At 39.5% G+C, this 21,198-nt stretch overlaps 3 protein-coding genes across 3 annotated transcripts in view; 2 read left to right on the top strand and 1 right to left on the bottom strand.

Moving 5' to 3' along the window:
* Nucleotides 1–200: 200 nt before the first annotated feature.
* On the top strand, nt 201–9,310 carry LOC134630225 (saccharopine dehydrogenase-like oxidoreductase). Its single transcript, XM_063477399.1, has 12 exons — nt 201–528; nt 2,534–2,646; nt 4,073–4,153; nt 4,797–4,926; nt 5,052–5,101; nt 5,242–5,372; nt 6,161–6,278; nt 6,496–6,615; nt 6,751–6,807; nt 6,926–7,037; nt 7,239–7,320; nt 7,997–9,310. The coding sequence occupies exons 1-12, from the start codon at nt 330–332 to the stop codon at nt 8,085–8,087; spliced, it is 1,284 nt and encodes a 427-aa protein (XP_063333469.1). The 5' UTR covers nt 201–329; the 3' UTR covers nt 8,088–9,310.
* An 867-nt stretch (nt 9,311–10,177) lies between these two features.
* gcfc2 (GC-rich sequence DNA-binding factor 2) lies at nt 10,178–17,346 on the bottom strand. The gene is made up of 18 exons (XM_063462478.1): nt 16,987–17,346; nt 16,336–16,437; nt 15,636–15,863; nt 15,261–15,509; nt 14,933–15,033; nt 14,580–14,731; nt 14,148–14,331; nt 13,823–13,946; nt 13,667–13,718; nt 13,388–13,485; nt 12,916–13,115; nt 12,555–12,699; nt 11,952–12,073; nt 11,743–11,819; nt 11,236–11,302; nt 11,001–11,147; nt 10,777–10,913; nt 10,178–10,512 (listed from the first exon to the last, which is right to left on the bottom strand). Exons 1-18 carry the CDS (start codon nt 17,312–17,314, stop codon nt 10,380–10,382), a joined length of 2,646 nt encoding a protein of 881 aa, XP_063318548.1. The 5' UTR covers nt 17,315–17,346; the 3' UTR covers nt 10,178–10,379.
* Nucleotides 17,347–18,971: 1,625 nt separating this feature from the next.
* The window catches only part of itsn2b (intersectin 2b), a 33,945-nt gene continuing 31,718 nt past the window's right edge, over nt 18,972–21,198 (top strand). Inside the window, exon 1 of the mRNA XM_063477392.2 lies at nt 18,972–19,180. The gene's annotated coding sequence lies outside the window, so the exon portion shown is untranslated. The remainder of the gene's footprint in view (nt 19,181–21,198) is intronic.

Raw genomic sequence — 21,198 nt, 5'->3', positions numbered from 1 at the left:
TAATATGGCTAGCGCAGAAATACTTTCAAAAACACGAATAAATCAATATAAGTTACACATATTTCACAGAAAACTAAACAATAAGTAGAATTTTGTCCTAAATATAATATAATAACTCCAGTTCCTTCGGAAGGAATTGTTTAAACAGCTAAAATCTCCCACTGCTGTCAATATCTACTAGCATATTAGCATATTATCCTGCTACGGAAGTAGACCAAGGAGCGCCGTAAAAGCGCACGCAGTCAGTCTGGCTGTCAGACTGGATCCAGGATCCTGGTGCAAGGGCTTCAGGTGTCTGTGCGAGGTTATCCAGCTTGTCTGCTGTCACTATGGCGCGTGTGGAAACATCTTCAAGCAGGCCGTACCATCTGGTTATCTTCGGAGCCTCCGGGTTCACGGGTCAGTTCGTGGTGGAAGAGGTGGCTCGGACGGCGTCCGAGGGTCCAAAGGGGAGCTTGAAGTGGGCCGTGGCCGGTAGGAGCAAACAGAAGCTGGAAAAAGTTCTGGAGCAGGCCGCCGGAGCACTCAGTATGTATCCGATTGATCCCATGAGCTGTGCATATACAAGCAGACAGTCACTAAAATAAGGGTATTCTTGTTGACTTAAACATTTTAGTTAAATGAAATGAAAATTAAAAAACTGAAAATCATAAATCCGTACTTACATACTGTTTACATAATAAAATAAAGATATAGATGAAATGCATGCACTTTTACTTCAATTTGTTAGCGCAAGAAGCCTGAGGAGGAGAAATGAGCGCATATGCTTATTGACGCTGGGATGTCTTCACAAAGGGTTGTTTGTGTTGTTTGCAATTTAAAAAAAATTAAATTAAAAATGCAGGGCTATAGTTATTGTTTTCTTAAACCAGGGTTACATTGCCAGGGTTGCATTGAGTTTACTGTGACTTTGACCCTCAACTCTGAGCTCCAAAGTACAGTAAAGCTGATGTTGCAACCAAAGGTTAATCCTTAATAATTCTTCTTCTACTATAAATAAGATACTTTACTCTGTCAAAAGTCAAAATCTATGACTATATTTGGTTACATGCTTGCATCAGCTTGCAAATAATAAAATTAAAGTGTTTATGAAGTAGTTTTGCCCCTTGTTGAAACAGTAAGCTGTAAATTGTTCTTATCTCTGCCTCTTATTGCTTGATCAACCAAATAAACATTATTTTAATTAACATATCAAAAGAAATAGTGCAGTTTAATTCCTTCAGAGGAAGAAACTAGGAACGCATCGCATGATTATTTTCTTATCTAACAGAGTGTCTTATTTTCCCAAACAGAAAATCTAAAAGTAAAATATCATCAGTTTATATGTCAAATAATCAATAGCATGTGGAATTCTGCCATTGCTGCTTCAGTCACCAAGCAGAAATAGAAATACTATTCACAGGAATACATTCAAAAATGTGGTGTGGAATAACAGATATATACTAAACATATTTAGAATGGCAGTAAGTTTCCAGGTTGATGATTTGTATCTATGCAACACGCTAAACATGGATAATTGAGTCCATCACTAGCTGAAGATCAGGGAGCTATTCTGTTGTTGTTATAGTGATTCAAGTTTCCAAAGGATTAGATTGTTATTCTATTGTCCAATCCTCTTCGGCTTTCTCTTCAGGGAGTGTGCAACAGCTGATGGAACATACCAGTTCGCTGTACTATCCCCGTCCATGACAGCACACTAGTCCAGCCTCTCAGTGAGCACTGAAGATGGCTTGTGTGTTTGTTTGTCTTCTAGAGGCTTTCTATAGTTACAGTGGCACATTTTAAAATTACTCGTGCTGTTTAATGTCTTAGTTATTCAAGATATTTCTTCCAGCCTGTGCAGCATCTGCATTCTTTTACACTATGTTGTCCTCGTTTTCACTCGAATGGTGTACAGAGTTCTCACACATTTGCACGTCTATTGGTTAAAACTCAAACTCAGGAATAACAAACCAGTATATTTTACACATAAGTGATATTTTTCATCTTCATTCTCCACAGATGTGTGTCTGTGACCACTTGCTGTTCTGTCAGACTGTAAAATGACTTGGGGCCTTTTATATTCATTTAACTAAACTAGGCTAATCTCATCAGGGCAAAACTTTCATATTCCTTTAGGAGGCTGGCTTCATTTTTTACCTGTTATAATCATTTACAAGTTCATGTTTTTATTCATAGACTTTACTAGAGTAGCTTTTTCTGATTCCCAGTTAACACAGTTCATGTTCTGGACCTTTATGCAGTCCCTCATTTCATCCAGTTTGAAACAATCATCATAGCTCCTTCTTGTAATTTTAACAGTATGACAGAAAATGTTTACACAGACAAAAATAAGTGACCGACTTTGCATATTTGCTCGGATAGTAGTGTGATAGCTGCGGTCTAATAGCACTGCCTGTGAATATGCTGCCAGACATATTCATTGGACTTCCATATAAACAAATGAAAGTCCAGCGAACTGGACTTTGATTGGTTTATATGAAATAAATGAAAATGCTGTTACTTATGCGTGTGTGCGCGTGTGTGTGTGTAGGTAAGCCTGAGCTGAGGGCGGAGGTGGACATCATCGTGGCAGATGTCGGGGAACCAGACTCCCTTGCAGCCATGTGCAAACAGGCTGTGATTGTTCTCAACTGCGTTGGGCCTGTAAGTTGACAGTTCCACAGAAGCTTGTGTTTGTGTATTATTACTTGCTCCATGTCATGACATAAACTAGTTTTCTCTCACACAAACTGCCAAGATTAGTGTGATGGCATCCTGCTTTGGCATAAGAATAAGTTATCACCCCCATCTCTTTCTCTTTCTCCTTCTTTGAATCTCTGTCTTTCTCTCTCTCTTTCTCACACACACACACACTCAGAGCAGCGTTCACTTCAGCTTACATTCACACAATGAAGGCTACTGACGTGTAGCACACAATAGCTAGCATTATGTTAAAGTTGGAATGAAGAGTGGGTTTCCAGCACCACTGAATTGCATCCTGTGCATCATTCAGGTTTTTTTTTTGTTTTTGTTTTTTTGTTTTTTTTTTATAAATCAAATTCTTCAACTACAGTAACCACAATTGTAATGCACAGCAGCACCCTGCCAGCTTTCTTCAAACTCAGGCACAGAAGCCAACAACACAGTTTGGGTTGTTTGTTTTTTTTGTTGTTTTTTTTCCATTTGCTTCCCTAGCTAGAATTTCACAAATGAGCAATAATGTAATGCATTCATTATTACGAGAGAGAAAAAACTTTATCTACACTACAGGTGTTAATTGTAGTGTTCTCAGGAACTGCAACTAGAAGTGTTGTTTACAAAGAGGTGAACCTGCTCTGCAAGTTGGTCTTTGTAGTTTAGCTTGAATAAACCTTGCACAGAATATCAATAAATTAAGAAAAATCTTTAAATGTCAACTTAACATCAAAATTATTTGGATATACCGGACTTGGATAAATTAAGCTGCAGCCACTACATGAAAACCTTGATTGATAACAGTATCAGAAAGATTTTTTTTAATGCACAAATAGAATTTCAAAGCTTAATAAATCAAAATCTAATATAATGCATTAAGGAGCTCAAGCCAAATTTAACAAACACAGGTATTGAAGCATGAAGCAGGAAAGGTTTTCATCAAATGTTGCTGCCTGTCCAGTAAATGGTGCTGTTTGGTGCAGTCCATTTATTATCCATAGTCACTGTCTGTAAGTTTCATAACTTTCATATAATAAAAAACTTCACACCATAAGCTTTACAGATGTAGTATTTCTGGCATATCTGTTGTTTTTATATTAGGTTTTGCTTGCGTATCTAAAATAAACCAGTGTGTTAACACCTGGCAACGAAGTGAACACGTTCAACAGGATTTGCTGCAAATTGTTTTTGTGTGAAAAGCCAGTGAGGGATCGTTTCATGTTGAACAATTAGGGGGAGCAAAGACACTGGTACCTGAGAGCAAATGCTACTTGATGTGTGTTGGAGAAGATGGATTTTCACCTGTATAGCACAAGGATTTCGCAGTGGGGAAAATGGCCAATTTTTAAAATTGTGAAAATTAAGTAATTCGTTTAGTTTCTGTCTGTGTTTATAGTACAGATTCTATGGGGAGCCAGTGGTCAAAGCCTGCGTGGAAAATGGAGCACACCATATTGACATCAGTGGGGAGCCTCAGGTTTGTACTGTAATGTATGAGGGTTTCCTCGGGTTTGATGTTGGCTTGAGGAAAACACAGATGCTGAAGCGTTTTGATCTGTCTGCAGTACTCTGCACGTTTCTTTCTCTCACACACACACACACACACACACACACACACACACACACACACTGCTAAACATGATTTACAACTGTGCACAAAGCTAACATTCAGCTTTAAAACTGTTTGTTTGGAAATAAATGGGAGATGTGCTGAGTTTGATGCTGCAGCTGGTTAGACAAAATTATTTCTCACTGGGTCCCATGACAGCAACAGCTGCCTCACTGTCAGGTGCTCATGTGTGACGCAATAAGTCCTACTGCAACACAGATGCAGATGCTTTGGTGACCCGAATTTAGTTTTTAGTAGGTTTATGTGTATTCTGCACGTATTTTGCATTTGTAAAAAAAAAATAAAAATAAAAAATCTTTCTTCCAGTGACAGTATATTTAGGTGTTTTTTGGCAAATTGTCTTGTTCATGCGTTAATTTAAAAAATGCTAAAGTTTGAAAAAAGGTTTTAAAAAAATCTTAGAAATGTAAGACTTTTTGTGCGTGTGTGCGTCCGTGTGCGTGTCTGCGTGCGTGTGCTTTAACTTGAGTTTCTTTCTGCCGTTATCTAGTTTCTGGAGGGCATGCAGTTGAACTACAGCAGCCAGGCAGCTGAAAAAGGCGTGTACATCATTGGGAGCTGTGGATTTGACTCCATTCCTGCAGACATGGGGGTCCTCTACACCAGAGACCAGTTCAAGGGTATGCAAATAGTGACACAGTCTACATGTTCATATACACAATATTATTCAAATTTAAGCCCTCTTTGACAGGGCTATGGAGTTAATGATTTAATGATATAAACTTGTGTATTTGTTTATCCACAGGCACGCTGACTGCCGTGGAGAGCTTCCTGACTGTCAGTGCAGGAGCTGAGGTATGTATCTGTGAACCAGCTTGTTGTTTAAGCTTCATTACACACGTTCTTCTGTACTTGTGCTCAGTAATTTTTACATATGGTCTCCATATTTTCTTATTTCACGTGTGTGTGTGCGTGTTTCTGTTTTCTTCTGACAGGGCGGGTGTATCCATGATGGCACATGGCAGTCAGCCATCTATGGACTTGCTGACAGCCAGAAGCTTCAGAGTCTTAGGAGAAAGTTTAATCACAAACCTCTCCCCACGGTTGGCACTAAGCTTAAACGCAGGTACACAAAGCTAATTTAAAGTATTTTTTGATTTGCATCAAATTGCCTGCCTCAGAGTAAATATTGCAGTGGATGAACGTAAAAAAACAGTCTGGAGACAGTATGAAGGATGGTTGTTAGAATTTTATTCATTCTTATGTCAATACCAGAGCTTATCAGTACTCTGAAGCTGATACTATTCAGCAGTATGTGTTACCTTGACTTGAGGCTGAGATGGCTTCATGTGGAGGTATGAGGCTGCATGGAAGATGCCAGTACAGCATCCATGTTCAGATATTTAAAAAAATGCAGTACTTGTGGCATTTCTACATTTATCATGTGCAACTACATTTTTTCACAGAGGATACTAAATACTTCTGTCTGCCGCACGGCATCTTTAAATGTGATCGCTCAACACCAGCGGTTTAAACATTTGGGGGGGGGGGTGTAAGTTAAAGACATGAACCATGTTAGAATGAATTAACATTACATATAAATCTTTAGCAACACCATTTGGATAAGGGATTAGCAATACTTTGGTACTGATTAGTATATACCAGTATTAATTTGGTACCTGTCCCATTTCAAGAGCATAGCTTGCAGCAGTTATGAACCACTGTATGCATGCAAACAGCTAATAACACAGATCTGATGATTCCTCTGATAGGATGTAAACTGATGTGTAGATGCATATATGAGCGTGTGTTTGATATAACAGAAAGATCATTTCAGTGTTAGATGCACGAGCATGTATTACACCTTGCCCCACACATAATTTTGTGTAATCACTGAAATGCTTGTATTTGTAGGGGAGCGTTGTTCTACAGTAATGAGCTCCAGCAGTACTCTGTGCCCTTCATGGGCTCAGATCCCTCTGTTGTGAAGAGAACTCAGCGCTTCCTGGCAGAGGAATGTCAAGCCACTCCGGTCAGTCTTTTATTTATTTACTAGCTAGTTTCTCTTTAATATCTTTGTTTTTATTTAACATCCGGGGACCGCTTTACACACATTGTACTTGTGTTAAATGTCTACTGCTGATTCACTTATAAAATCTCATGTGACGACACGGTGTCCAGGACACAACAATCTTGTTTTTTCAGATTTGTGCCGCTTGTATTTCACTAACTCTCATCATAAACTGCAGGTCCAGTATGGCGCATATGCAGGAATAGGAGGTATCGGAAACATCATCAAAATGTTGTTTGCTGGCATGATGTTCTTGTTCTTGGTCAAGTTCAGTTTTGGACGGAATCTGCTCATCAAAGTAAGCTAACACAAAATGTGGTTTACTGCATTTTATAATATCAGTCGACTGTAACTGTACAGTACAGTATAAAATACATCATGGGTGTTTGGAAATGCTGTGACACTCATCTCTGTTTTTAATCTTTGCCTTTAGTACCCAGAGTTCTTCTCCTTTGGAATGTTTTCGAAGGCTGGACCAACTAGGAAGCAGGTAAAGCACAAACAGTCTGAGGCTCGCAGACTCTACAGTTAATCTTAAATCCATGTGAAAATAAAAACAGAACAAAAAAGGTTAAAAAGAAGTTGTTCTGTTTTCTGGCATGTTTTAGATGGAGGCTTCATCCTTCCAGTTTACCTTCTATGGAGAGGGCTACACTGAGGAACAGGACACCTCCCAAGGAAAACCTAACGCCAAAATCCGCACACGGGTTCAAGGACCAGGTAATCTGAAAATAAGGGTCCTAGTCTAACACAAGATTTTGTCTTTGATGCAATCACCATGCAGCAGACTCTTAAAAGTCCTTGAAAACAGGAAACATGGCACCATTGGAGTGAAAGGAATACAAATTAGCCCACGTAGCCAGCCTGGCCTTTCTTTGCAATCCAAGTCTAATCCAAGTAATTTTTCTTTCTGTTATTCAGAGGCTGGATATGTGGCCACGCCCATCGCCATGGTTCAGGCTGCTCTAACCCTTCTCAACGAAGCTGCAGCCTTGCCTAAAAAGTGAGTCAACACTCCCCCACATCTACCACCTGACCTGGATGTGACTTCACACTCAATTACGAACCACAACATTCATCCACCCAACCTCCCTCTCCAGCTTATAAAATTCAGGGTCACAGGGAGGGGCTTAAGCCTATACCACCTGGCATAGGATAACTAAGAGAGACAGACAACCATTCATAGTCATATTCACATGTAAGGTCAATTTAGAGCACATGGGGAACATGCAAACTTCGCACAGGAAGCAGTGCAGCATCACTGTGCTGCTCACTCTCTGTGATAGCCCTGCAATAGACTGGCGATCTCTCCAGGATGTACTCTGCCTTTATCACATGACAAAACATATCAAGTATATCTTACCAGTCTATGTAAATAATAATTTAAACTCACTCCCAAATAAAATGAATGACTGAATTTACTCATAAACCAGATGGAAGTCTGCATGCTGTTAAATGCTGCTGTGAAATGTGAGGGTGTATTAGTGTAAAACGGCTTCAAAGTTCAAAATGTGTGCGTGAGAATGTGAAAAATGTCATATATTGCTTCACCATTTGAGTCTCAGTCATGATTCAATATTAGTCAATGCACAAGCGTAGTGGTTTTATGTGTGAGTGAATCTCATTTGGTGACATTTCTGGGACTTGGTCTAATGCAGTTAATTTTGTGCATTTTCCAGGGGAGGAGTATATACTCCAGGAGCTGCGTTTGCAAAAACCACACTAGTCGACCGCCTCAACAAGCACGGCATCCAGTTCTCTGTCATCTAAAGTTTGTTCTCTCCCTGCTGCCGTTCTCCAGGTTTTTGTGAGCACTTACTAATATGCATAACAGGAAGTGAAAAGTTTCCAACATTGGAAGAGAGCTGTTTAATCACAAGACAGATGAGTTTCAGATGAAGTCCTGGTATTGTTTTTTGGGGGGTTTTTTCTGGTGTTATTTTTGACATTTATTCTTTTCACTTAGTCAGAAACTTGCCTGTCTCTTTTCAGCCTGAATGTATTAAAGTTCTGCTTGCAAAACAAAAAAGCACAACTGTGGCAGTGTTTTCTAGCCAAGGGCGGTAAAACAAATGGGTTTCGCATGGTCCTCCACTAACACAATTTCTGGCGACTTGAAAAAGGAATTCTGGAAAGAACTGGATTTACTTCACATCTTTAAACACAAATGGTAAAGAAAGCATGTTAAATTATAATCGGACTAAAAGAAATTGGTTAGGCACATTTTCTATGTGCAACAAATGGAATAAAAAGAGTCTTGTTTAAGTTGCCACACAACTGGGATTCACTTTAAACAGAATGGGACTAATTGGACATGAGGAAAGGGGAAAAATTGCATGCTCCCTTCAGTTTAAAACAAAGTATTACTATTTGCAGTAGATTTGTAATGATTTTCGAGGACTGCAGCTGTGGTGAACTTCATGAAACACACCTCTTTCTTGGAAAGTCAACTTCTGCACTCTAAGCGTTGTAGCATACAGTAGCTTTATATGTACAGCAGTAATACTAAGTAGCATTAACATGATAGCTGTACATATTTTGTTCTGGTTGTGTGAAGTAAAGCCAATAGTAGAGGACAGAGACCTGCTGTGTGTTTATGTACATGCCTGCCTTTCCTGGCCTGTCACCGTAGTTAAAATCTTCCTTGCTTGTTGAACTAATTGCTTGTTTTGTTTTTTAAAGGCTAGTTCCTTTTAGCCTGAATTTCCAGGGGTTCACCTTCAAAACGGTTACCTTTGAGCATTGTCAGAATAATGAATCCAGCTGCCTGTGCATCAAACAGCATGAGTTACTCCATGAAACCGAACAGGGCCTGTAAACATCTTTTCCTTGCTCCCTTTGACTGGATTAGTTTCACCTGCAGTGATGATTTTTTTTGTCAGCGTAGACTTGTTCTTCATGTTTGTGCGTTATGTGCACGTGGCAAGCTGTTTTGGGGGTTGTGTTTTGGTGTGCTTTGCTTTGCTCAGAAATAAAGCCAACTCCGCAAATAATTACAAGTCTTGTATCTTTTTTCATGTATCACAGAAACATCACCTGCATTTCCTGTGAAGTCAGTTTACATATTAGAGTATGCACTAGTAGTACAAGAAAGTTTAAGAGCTCTTCCTGCCACTTGGCAACTATCGTGAAATGTCTTGAGATGCCTATTTGGGCAGTTATTTTTAAGTATTTTCTAAATTACATTTAACTTCAAAGACTGGAATCACAAGTCAATCCTGATTTTAAAAAAACTGAACTGATACCACCACACTTTGGAGAGTTCTCCATAGGCACTCTTTGCAACATGAGTTCGCTGTCTCTTGTGTATCTGGAGCTTTAGTTACATAGAAAGTGATCAGTTTTATTACAGCTGTCTACTAGTACACAAACATCCCTCAAAAACCTGAAATAATGCAAGTGATTTTGATGGGCTTTCAGTATATTCAATTATTTTTACTATTGGTACAGTAATGTCTAAAATATGTATTATAATTGTTAGAAAAGCAAAGTTTTCATGCAGTAAACCTCATGTGGTTAACTTTTTTTTTTTTTTTAGCAAGACCTGACTGGGCTCAGTGCTGCGTACTGTATTTAATGTGATCTGACAGATGATATTGGTATTAACTAAAGAAAAACACCCTGTCAGCGTGAAAGCTTGTCTCCTTCCTTTCTGTCCTTGCTTCAGATGTCTGTCTTGTCAGCATCTGTTCATAAGAAACTGGACAATTTAATAAGAAAACCTCAACAGGAATGTAGCTTGTGTAGCGATGTCAGTGATAAAACTCTAATGTGGAGTGGGATTAAAGAGAAAAGAAGTTTGTGCGATTTTAAACCCCTTAAATGGCAAAAGGTTTAAACAAACAATCACAAAAGGCATTTATTCATAAAAAAATCCAATTATCTTGTTTAAACAGCGACATATTCACGATTCCAAATTGTAGGAATGTGAATTATTTTACAAACAAGTGTTCATCTCAACTATTGCTTCAGTCAAGGTGGAGCATACAGTTTTGTACACGCCACCTCACATAGGCGGTTGGTATTTCAGTTTGAGCCGTCTTCCTTTGATCTTTTTGAGACTCATGCAGTCTCTGGGTTCAGCAGCTGATGAGAGTAGATGGCATCTTCATAGTGGTATTTTTCTGCTATGGCCATGATGGAGTCGTGGCATCTGATTGTACTCAAAACCTTTAGTAGGTCAACCACAGCAGACCTACAGCAGAAACACATGATTCTGATTACAACATTTGTGGGGTGGGGAACATCTGCACAAACGTATGAAGATAATGACTTTATAGAAATATTGCTGTCACACTGCAGGAAAGTCTCCAATAGCTTGTGTATCAAGTGAAACAAAAAAATCTCTAGCAATATAAAATTAATTTAAAAAGGGCATCTATTTGAGGTTGACTTATCTTTCTGTTACACTAATCAATTTTTCCTCCCCCCAGTTTTCTACAAAAACATGTTTTATTACCTGGTGTTTGGATCTTTGGGAGGCTGCTGTTTACAGATGGCATGAACTTTCTGAACTATGTGGTTTCTGAAATTCTGGAGCTGAGGCAAACAGGTGCTCTCCCCTTTAAACCAAGACGGGGGTAGACCATCTGCTATCTGAGGAGGGAGCGAGGAGTGATAAAGCATCATTATCAACGTCAAACTAATATGTAGAACAACAACACCTGTGATGCATTCAAATACCTTTTTGCATGCATAAACAGAATTGTTGGACAGCGTCTGACTGCACAGTGTGGTCATCAGGTATCGGTTCAACAGTTTGTCCAGCATCAGTTCCTTCAATACAGACTCGGGGAGCAGTAAATCCCACTTCCCCGTGTTGCCTAGGAGCTAAATGAAAAGCAATGCAATTGCTATTAACATCAGAAGTTTGAAAATACAGTCAAAATCTGACACAATACAAATGTCTGAGCAGTACTTTTACAGCTGTCCAGAACTGCTGATCTCTGAAGTGACGCTGAAGTGAAGACGCCTCTTCAAGAAACCTAAATAGAAGATCAGACAGTATAAATAAAGTGCAAATACAACAGGCTCAAAGGACCATATCTGACTATTAACTGACAATTTTATCTAATGACTGAAGAGAGTTTTAGATACATTTCCTTATTTAGTACAAATGGCCTGTATTTAGTACAAATGGCCTGTCAGTGCGCCCCAGGGTGGCTGTGGCTACAACGTAGCTTGCCATCACCAGTGTGTGAATGGGTGAATGACTGGATATGTAAAGCGCTTTGGGGTCCTTAGGGACTAGTAAAGCGCTAAATAAATACAGGCCATTTACCATTTATTTAGTACAAGGAAGTACTATTCTTTGTATCAAATAAGGAACAAAAGGATCCAAAATGCAGGTGTTGTACTCAACACCTGCTTTCTTATTGGTTGATATTCTGATATTCATTTTTAAACACATCAAACAGAAACTCACTTTTTGGGGTACAGTGGAATAAAGACATCTTCATCTACACAGCTTCTCAGCCTGCGAACCAGAGCCTCTGTGAATGCCTGAGTGGGAGACAAATACACAAAATATGTATCTGAAAGTACGACCCAGTAAATAATAGGCACGTTTAAAATAGTAAAAGACAACAGCAAAGGTGGGTTTTGTTTTGAAAAATGTGTAAGTGTTGGCTTTACCTTGACTGGCTTGGTATGCTCTCCATCAAAGATAGAATAGTCCTCCTTCAGACTGTGGCACACATCAGTCAGACAGACAGACTGTTGGTGGGACATGGGATCCCACACCAGCTCCACATAGGCTGAAAACAAAGACACACAAAGACAGGCAGGGTCAGTATTTGACACATCTCATGTCTGTAGTTGCCCCAGCAGAGAGCAATCAATATAAAAGGCTAAGAGGAATTCAAGGCAAACCTTCGTTCCAATATAACTATACCAGGCAAGGGAGACTACTGTAAAATATTAGTTATAGGCAAAGTGACTTGGTAATTCATTTGGTATGGACTGTTAATTTTGCTGCATAAAGCTATTCTAAATCCCTAAGCCGATTCATACATTCTGGACATAAAAAATGATGTACACTTGATTATCCACAGCACCTGAAAAGCTGAACCAAAAAGCAAAGTAAAAGAAAAAATGCTCACATAATACTGCCTCAGATTAAATCATGAAATGGATTTTAGTTTAAAAATGAAATAGCAATAACCCCTATGCAGTCCTGTACTTGGACGTTTTTGCTTCTTAAATTATGGGGAGCACAGATCATTGAGTGTACAGTACCAGTCATTTTGGGTACGACGGTCCTTTCTATGACGCTGGACAGTGTCTGTCTGTCTGTGTGCTCCAGCTCTTCGTGGCCATGTCCATGACAAAAGGTCTCCACTGCTGTGAACCACGGGAGGTTTTCAAAGTCTCCACTGGTATCCTGAGACACACCAATAAATCCATGGTTATTGCTGCATATTATAACTTCATAACTAATGGCAGCTGTGTTTACAGTTCAATTCCCCAGACACGGATTAAGCCTAGTACTGGACCACAAACTTTTTTCTTTTTTTTTTTTAAAATGCAGGTCATAGTCTGGAAGTAGGGTTAATCCACGTCTGGGAAACCCTCTGTATGCGTACACATGTTCAAGTACTTTTAAAGGGTTCCACGCCAGCAGCTGATGCCTGATGATGGGGTTCAGCAACTTGGGCAGACACAGAGAGATATAAGCATTGTGGTAGGACTCTGAGTAGCATTCCCTCCATTCTTCAAAGCGAGACAGAATCTTTTTAACACTGCAGAAGTCTTCTTGGACATCAGAAAATACCGCCTTAGACCTCAACAGTATGTCAGCTGGAGCAGACACAGAAAGGGGAAGAAAAGAGAGACAGATAAATACACAGGCATCAAGCAAATCAGTATTTTCTCAAGTTTATGGCCTAAAAACTAAAAGAGAAAGCCACAAAGGGAGAACAGAGTTGCCGTAATAAATAGAAAATATTTATATTGCAGTCTTGCAGAATTTAATTGTATTATACTTCGCTGTGTTTAAGGTACACTGTTTTAACAAAGCCTTCGCCTACAAATTGATGCTCATAACAGAGAGCTGAACAACCACGCCTCACCTATGTTCTTCTGCAGCTGCTCCTGCTCTTCTGCTGAAGGTTGTGTGTCTTCAGCCATATCAAAGTCTTCCTCAGTTTTAACACCGACGCTTACCTCACTGGAACACAGAGACAAATATTAAACCCATATCTGTGCGAGACTAGAGTGGAGTACCTGCTCAAATGGATACATATACTTCCTTTTTCTAATACATGAACAGAATAAATTAGACAAAGTACATAAAAAGTAACAAACCAAACCAGGAAATGTAATCTTGAAAGGTATTTCATTACACTCACCACTGAGTTTCTGATCCATTGGCTGAACTTGCACTCTGCTCTGCTGTGTTATCTACAAATTACATCCAGTTAATTTAAATATTACATCCCGAGACACACTGCACAGTAGGTTTTAATATACATGGAGAGACACACACACACACACACTTCACTCACAGCTAAGCTGCTGCAGGTGGTCTGCCTGCTCCTTAATCTTCTCTCGTCTCTGAGCCAACAGCGCCTCCATCTGGTCAGACAGCAGAGTGTGCAACTCCAGCTCCAGAGAGTTGATCTCAACAACCTTCAGCGAATAAAAGGAGAGTCACCTAAATTATTGTGGGATTATTTATCTGGGATAATTTAGTCAAGTATTGAGAAAAAAAAAGAGATAATGCTGTACTGGTTAATATCATATGAATACACAGTAGAACAATTTAAAGCTTAAAGATAAACTACTCTTTTTTTCAGTTGTTGCTTTAAATGCTAACTTTTCTTTTCTGACCTTCTCCTGCAAACACTCCACCATGTTGTGGACATAAGTCGTCATGGTCCTGTAAAACTTAAGCTGCTTCTCTGAGGAGCTTTCCTCCAGATTCTCCAATGAGGTTTTAGCACCCTCAACATCGCCCTCCATCCTTCTGAGCTCTGCCTGGCGTGCTCTGTACACCTCCTTCAACGACTCAAGTCTAGGGAGAAAAAAAATATTACAAAGTGGAGGAGTTAAGTGTACAATGGGGGGAAATGTGTGTTGCATGTTTTGGCAGCATGCAGTAATAAAAGCACAGTGTATAAATGTAACGTTTATTGGCCTCTGGAATCATGCTAATAGGAATTACTACTGCTGTACAGTGTATCATTTAAACATTTAATCCTAATCTGTTCTGTCATTACTATTTTAAATCGCTATAGTGTGTGGAATAAAGAGCAAACTAACTTTCCAGCGATCCTTCTCTTGACTGTTGAGACAGTGACAGGAGGAAGCATCTTTGGAACTTTGACTCCTGCAGATTTCTTCTTCTGTCTTCCTCTATCTCGCCTGCTTATGCTACTGCTGCTGTAGCTGCTGGAGTCACTGCCAGATGGGCTCTAACGAAAATATCAGGATAAAAGGAGGATAAAATGATGTCAACACAGCAGAACAAAGACAAAAAGCAATGACAACAAAACAATGCAAAAAGACACACATAAAGGTATAAAACAGGTGCATAACTTACAGTAACAGCATTTATAGATATGTGCTAACAGAATAATGAGAATCAAAAACAAGATGTTAATGGGCCCTCATACCTGCTCCCCTGGTCGTCTTTTGACTCCCTTCCCAATTTGTGTCTCTTCCCAGAGTTCCTGCTCCTCCCCATCAGTCCCTGACCGACTGCCATCACTTTCTCCTAAAATACACAGAATAGGACATTTAAAATTCACGGTTTGGTTCAAATCCATACAAACTATTCAGACAGGCCTATTATGACAAATTTCACCTTTCTTTTTAACTTAAACAGCTTTAATTGTTTTATTTTCATGCTTCCCCACCTTTCTTCTTCTCTCTACACCTGCCATTTCTATCTTTCTTTCTCACCTCCTCATACTATTTTTTCTGTATCCCGCCCTCTCATACCAAGTTTCTCAGCAATTCTTTCCCTGATGCTCCTCATCCGTGGGGCAAATTCAATTCTCCTCTCGTGATCATCCAGCTCATTATCATCATCATCGACTCTGTCATCTTCATCCTCCCTGCTGTAGTGATCTGGTGTGCTGCCAGCCGAACTCTGGCCATCTCTACTGAGGGGAATGAATTCTTTCTGGGTTCGATTGGCACGACGCCGTCTCTTTGCGGCCTCGATCTCTCTAGCATTGGGGATATTTACTGCAGGCACAAACAAAGCAGAAGAATTTAAAAACACAGCCATGAATCCAGATTAACAACTGATGATTTTAATCATATCATGTAGTCCTAACAAATTGAGAGTCCTTCTCTTTGACAAAAACATACCGGGCGTATAAGAAGAACTGCTAGAGTCTGAGGCTGAGCTGGCTGAAAGAGACCCCACTCCACGTTCATTGCTATCACTGTCATCATTGCTCCCATTATCCTTGTTATCATTGTCAGCATCATCATCATCATCGTCGTCGTCGTCATCATCATCCACAGAAAGTGGTGACGCCTGACTGCTATAATCTTGCCTGGGTGACGCAGATGATGAGACAGCACCACCAGCCCCTGAAGGTGGAAGAGAGAACAGAAAGCCATTGATTTTGACTAAAAGACATAAAAATGTTTATTCTGTCTACTCACCAAAAATGTGTTCTGGTATACATTAGATATTGCAAAGAATCTATATATGTAAACCCTTAACAGTATAATCTTAAGATTAGAAAGGATTAGAAAAATAGTCATTTTGGTTTATTTATGACCAAAATGGGCTTGAAAACACATCAATTTCTGTCAAATAAGTTCCCACAGCCTCATTGCCTCTACCAAAATCATCTCTAAACTGCAGATACTAAACCAGGAAAAAACCTGTGAACACATGGATGGATCTGTTGCTGTCACTTCCCTACTCATCACTTCCTATGGAATGGATGCATTCTTTTGGATACACATATCACACCTGTCCAGTGAGTGTATTTAATGCACATATACTGTATTCAAGATCTGTTTCTTAGAGTCTTTGTTCCCATCATGGACCTACCTGTGCTGACGATGGTCTTGGCAGGCGGAGCCTCCTTCTTCCTAATTTGGAACAGAACTGCTTTCTCAGATGACTTCTTCAATTTAAACATAGACTCCTCAGCTATGAGAAGGTGAAACAAACCAGAATTATATGCTGTTACCGCCAACCGCCAACCTCTGTTAGGATGATCAGACCACTACAAACTAAATGTTGGGTATTTCAGCTGCAGCCCTGTTAGTTAATCCTCACTGGGTTTCAATATGGATTCCCCCATAGACCAGCTTTTCTTCAAAAGTCACACGTTTTAGGGGGGAATTGTATGTTTTTACTTTTGCAAAGTAGAGCCACACAAAATGTGTGACATTGTCTCAATATGTGGGAAATGGTGTCTATTGTCACCTTCGGGTCCAATAAAGTAAAACACATGGGGTTTAATAGACATCTGATGATACATGTGGACAGATGACAGGGAAAACAGTGACAGTGGATAAACTCATTTAGGAACTCTATGAACTGTCACTGTATCTTTGAGGTTTAGGTTCTTCACCTCTTTTGCCAACAGATAATAGGAGATTAATATTTCCAAATTCCTAACGTTGCTCTAACGTTGTCAGTGAGCTGAGGAGTAAAAGATATCTACCTTAAAGCGCCTCGTTTACATTTACTTACCTTCCTTATCGTCAGAGAAACTCAAAACAGAGGTTTCTTTCTTTATGGTCCCCTCCTTGTCTTTCTTTCTCTCTTCTCTTTCTTCTGTCGTTTCCACGCTCTCCCCGTCTTCTCCGTCACTGGTATCCGGCTTCGGAGGCGTCGCTTCCCGCTTGGAGCTGCAAGTGATGCCGCGGCTCTGCGCGGCTTTAAGGGGCTTATTTACCACAGCTGGAGCGGTTTTCTCCGTGTTTTCCTCTCCTTCTTCGCTCTTCTTTGGCTGGTCCTCGTCGTCGCTGGAGCAGTCTTTTCTTTGCCGAAAGTTTCTCCGAGGTTTCTTGTTGAACATTTTGCTCCACTCACCATGGAGGTAGCAAAGTTGTAAACTAGCCGTAAACCGCGAAAATCGTTTGAAAATGTCGCAAAGCTGCCGCAAGTACGCCTCAAGGGACTATGGGTAATAGAGTACATGTTTAGTTTTTCAGAATAAAAACGCTTGCACATTATAGTAAACTAAACACAAACGATGATATTCCACAGAAAAAATAATAATAATTAATAATAGTTAGCTAGCTCATTAAAATTATTACATAAAGCAGCGCTCTGTGGGAATAAACCGGAGTCAAAACAGAACCTGATGAAAATAGCACCTTTTTTTTTAATTTACAAGGTTAGAGGAACCACACAGACACAAACAGAAAAACACAAACTATTGATAATGTGTAGCAGTGAATGATATACACAGCATCGCTATTATAGTTTTGTATTATTTATTAGTTTTTGTTTAGATATCAGTTAAATAGAAATTCGTTGTACTTCTTAGCTGAGTTTTCCATGACCACAGTACCCAGTCATGTCCTTGCGTGTATCCATTGTAGCAGTGTTAAATAACATTACATGCATTAATGTTAAAGAACATCACATGAAGTAAAAACTATTAGTTTAACTGTAGGTGGAAGAAATATATATGTTTGTAGGTTTTAGAAGATAGACTCCTTATGTCCTTCACAGTGGTCTACTGCCTATCATTCCCCATATTTTGCAAACGATATACAAAAGACCAGACTATAATTCATTGGCTTATTTACTTAGTTACTGGCATTAAATCGTGTTTTTAAATGCAACTGCTATATCAGTAGTGGGCATGTATGGTACGTAATGAGTGTTCATGGAGGCAGGAGATCTGTTAACATTAAAATTTCATCCACTGAATTTTCTATCATTTAAAAAAAAATCTCTTTGCAGCCATCATGCATTCCCTCAGAGCTTGTGACCTCGTCCCACTGAAGCAGCCAAATCTGGCCAAATTACAGTCCAGTTACTAAGAAATTTCCAACCAGTTTTGGAAAGGACTGATTGCTGGACACCCAAGTGCCACCCACATTAAACAAGATGTCTAATTTAAGACAACAGTGTCCCTTCAAAGTCTGGATTATTTGGATGTTATCACAATTCTGGGCTTTGGAAATTTACATAGCTAAACCCAGTTAAAAACAGGCAATGAGTTGATTTACCGAATACAGTACACTACTGGTTGGCTATATAGGCTGATCCAAATTTCCAAAGTGAGCTACTCTTTGTGACTTTAATCGCAGAGGATTTCTGAATTGTTTCTTGCAAATGTGCAACTGTGTAATCTCAGAATATATGACTATATAATCTCAGAGTGTATGGCTGTATAATCTCAGAACACATGACTGTATAATCACAGAACGTGTACCTATATAATTTCAAAATATATGACAGTATACTCTCAGAATATCCTTATCTCATAATTTGTAATGAATAATCTCCAAGTCATACAAGGATTTTAATCTCTTCTCCATTATTCTCCTAGTCTGGCTCCATATTGTATAATATTACCCTCACTTGTCTCTTATCTGCCTCCCATCCCATCGATTGTTCTCCTTCTCCATCTGTTCCACTTTTATTCCTCCCTTTCTCTCTCCTCCCACTCGCCGGACGTTAGCAGCGCCCCGCAGGCTCCAATCACTCGTCGTCAGCCATGTTGTTGGTGTGACACACCGAGCTGTCAGCAACAGGTTCTCTGAGCAGAAACGTTGGCAAACTTAACATATCTCCTGAAAACGGCAGCTCTCCGCGGATACTAAACTTTGAGAGCGTGTGTGGGAAACCGTCCAGAAGTGGTGGCTCGTCATTTGCGGCCTCTCGAAAGCTCAGAAGTTGATGTTTTTGAACCGTAGCGGTGAGAGAGGTAGGCAAGCGAAACTGCTTATCTAAGCATGACTGTAAGTTTAATGTTCTCATAATAATCCCTTTATAGACTCCCTGTTGACTTTTCGATATTTTTAATGACTTTTCCGTGTTCGTGTTTCCTTATGTGCCTTGTTTAATTTGAAAATATGAAAGGAAAAAGTGTTCTTTAAAGAGGTGATGCTTCACCGTGGATGCCAAACAACCTGGGACCATAAGAGTTGGGTTAGCTTGCTAAGTTGTGTGTTTTCATCAAATGTTTTGTTTGTGGACAACCAGATGAGGAGTGTTTGTTGACGCTTCTTTTATGGCGAAAGTGTATCTGGGAGGTTTGTGAGGGCAGATTTGCAGGAAAGTCTCATAAATTCCTCTCGGTTCAAACTAGTTGAGCAGGTTGCAGGCAGGTCTTAGTGACTGGTGACAAGTGATCAGGGAATGCGACTCTTTCGGTTTATCTAGAGACACATACACCGAGATGAAGGTTGTAAATGACGTTACCGGGCCCAAGTGGAAATTTTTGTATGAATTATTGGCCTGCTCGGTCTCAGTTGTGCAAAGTGACCTAATTAGTGAAAGCCGCAACCCACACAAATATATTTAATGAAAGAATTCAAAATATATTTCTTGTGTTAATTCCTAACCAATAGCTGACAGGGTTACTTCACCATATTTATTATAGGCTACTGTAGATTGGTCCTGCTGCACACAATCATTCTTCCCTGCGAAATAATCTCTGTTTTTACATTTAATTAAGACCATGACCAGTGAGCTTGGGGGGGGGGAAGCTAACTGAAATCGTATTGGGATTATAGAAAACTAACTATTATCCACACATCTATGCATTTTCTGAACTGCTTATCCAATTCAGGATCGTGGGGGTTCTGGAGCATGTCCCAGCTGTAATAAGATCAGAGGTGGGGTGCACCCTGGACAGATCGCCAGTCTACCACAGGGCTAACATTAACACCTACAGCCAGCTTACAATCAACAGTTAACCTAACATACAAGTCCCTGGGGTGTGAGAGAAAACCCACGCAGAAGGGTCCCAAGCCTGGAGGGTAATCCCATTCCGTCTTGCTGGGAGGTGCTAATCACTGCACCACTATGCCACTCACTAATAATAATAATTATTAAAAATTAAAAAATAATGAGGGAAAAGTTAGTTTTTATAAGTCTGGTCAAAGTTAGTCAACAAAACTTAAACCAGGAGGTATTCGTGCATATGATCAACTATAACTAAAGTGAAGGTAATAAAAACTTAACTGAAATAAGGGAACACAATGTGGAAAGTAACTGAACTGAAATAAAAATGGATCTGAAAACATAATAAAATCTACTAATAATATGAACTACTGTGACTGATGATTGCAAATAAGTTTAGTTAAAAACTTGGGGGAAAATACAGGGTAACATATTGCAGCATTTACTTTTCCAACTTGGCAGGCTGTTGTTTAAAAAGCTTTCAAATTAACCACATCACCACAAAACATTATCATGCTGTCTATTTCAGTGCAATTTTTTTTTGTTATTGCATAATACTGATAACTTGAGAGATAAGGTGCACATATGCACTGAAGTTCTTTTAGCTTTAAAGAGTCTTTTACCCAAAGGCCAACCTTATTAGAAAGTTGCTTGGAAAACAAATAAGTGACAGAGATTTAGAGAAAATGTTTGAAGGGTCTGGAATGAAGTGCATGCTGAGTGTATATGCATCATCACCTACCAGAGTTCTGTTGTAAGCTATTAAAACCCTGAAATCAGCAAAATATTAAAGTGGTTAGCATGCTGAGTTAGTACAGGGAGGAATCTTACCAAGCTGCAGCTCTTTTTATCCAATCCTAATTTGATGCTTGCCATTTTAATACTGGACACTAAGCAGCAGCAGTGTTTTTCAATTTGGCAGTGGTGAAGCATTGCCATGTTCCCACTGAGCCACATGCACAAGCCAAATAACAAATTTAGAAGTGTACGTTCTCCAGCCCTGTCATATTCAGATTGATGGACAAATCAAGGTGAGTC

Source organism: Pelmatolapia mariae, linkage group LG1, assembly GCF_036321145.2.
Source record: "Pelmatolapia mariae isolate MD_Pm_ZW linkage group LG1, Pm_UMD_F_2, whole genome shotgun sequence".
Classification (NCBI taxonomy): Eukaryota; Metazoa; Chordata; class Actinopteri; order Cichliformes; family Cichlidae; genus Pelmatolapia; species Pelmatolapia mariae.
This window is presented reverse-complemented; position numbering and strand designations above follow the sequence as displayed.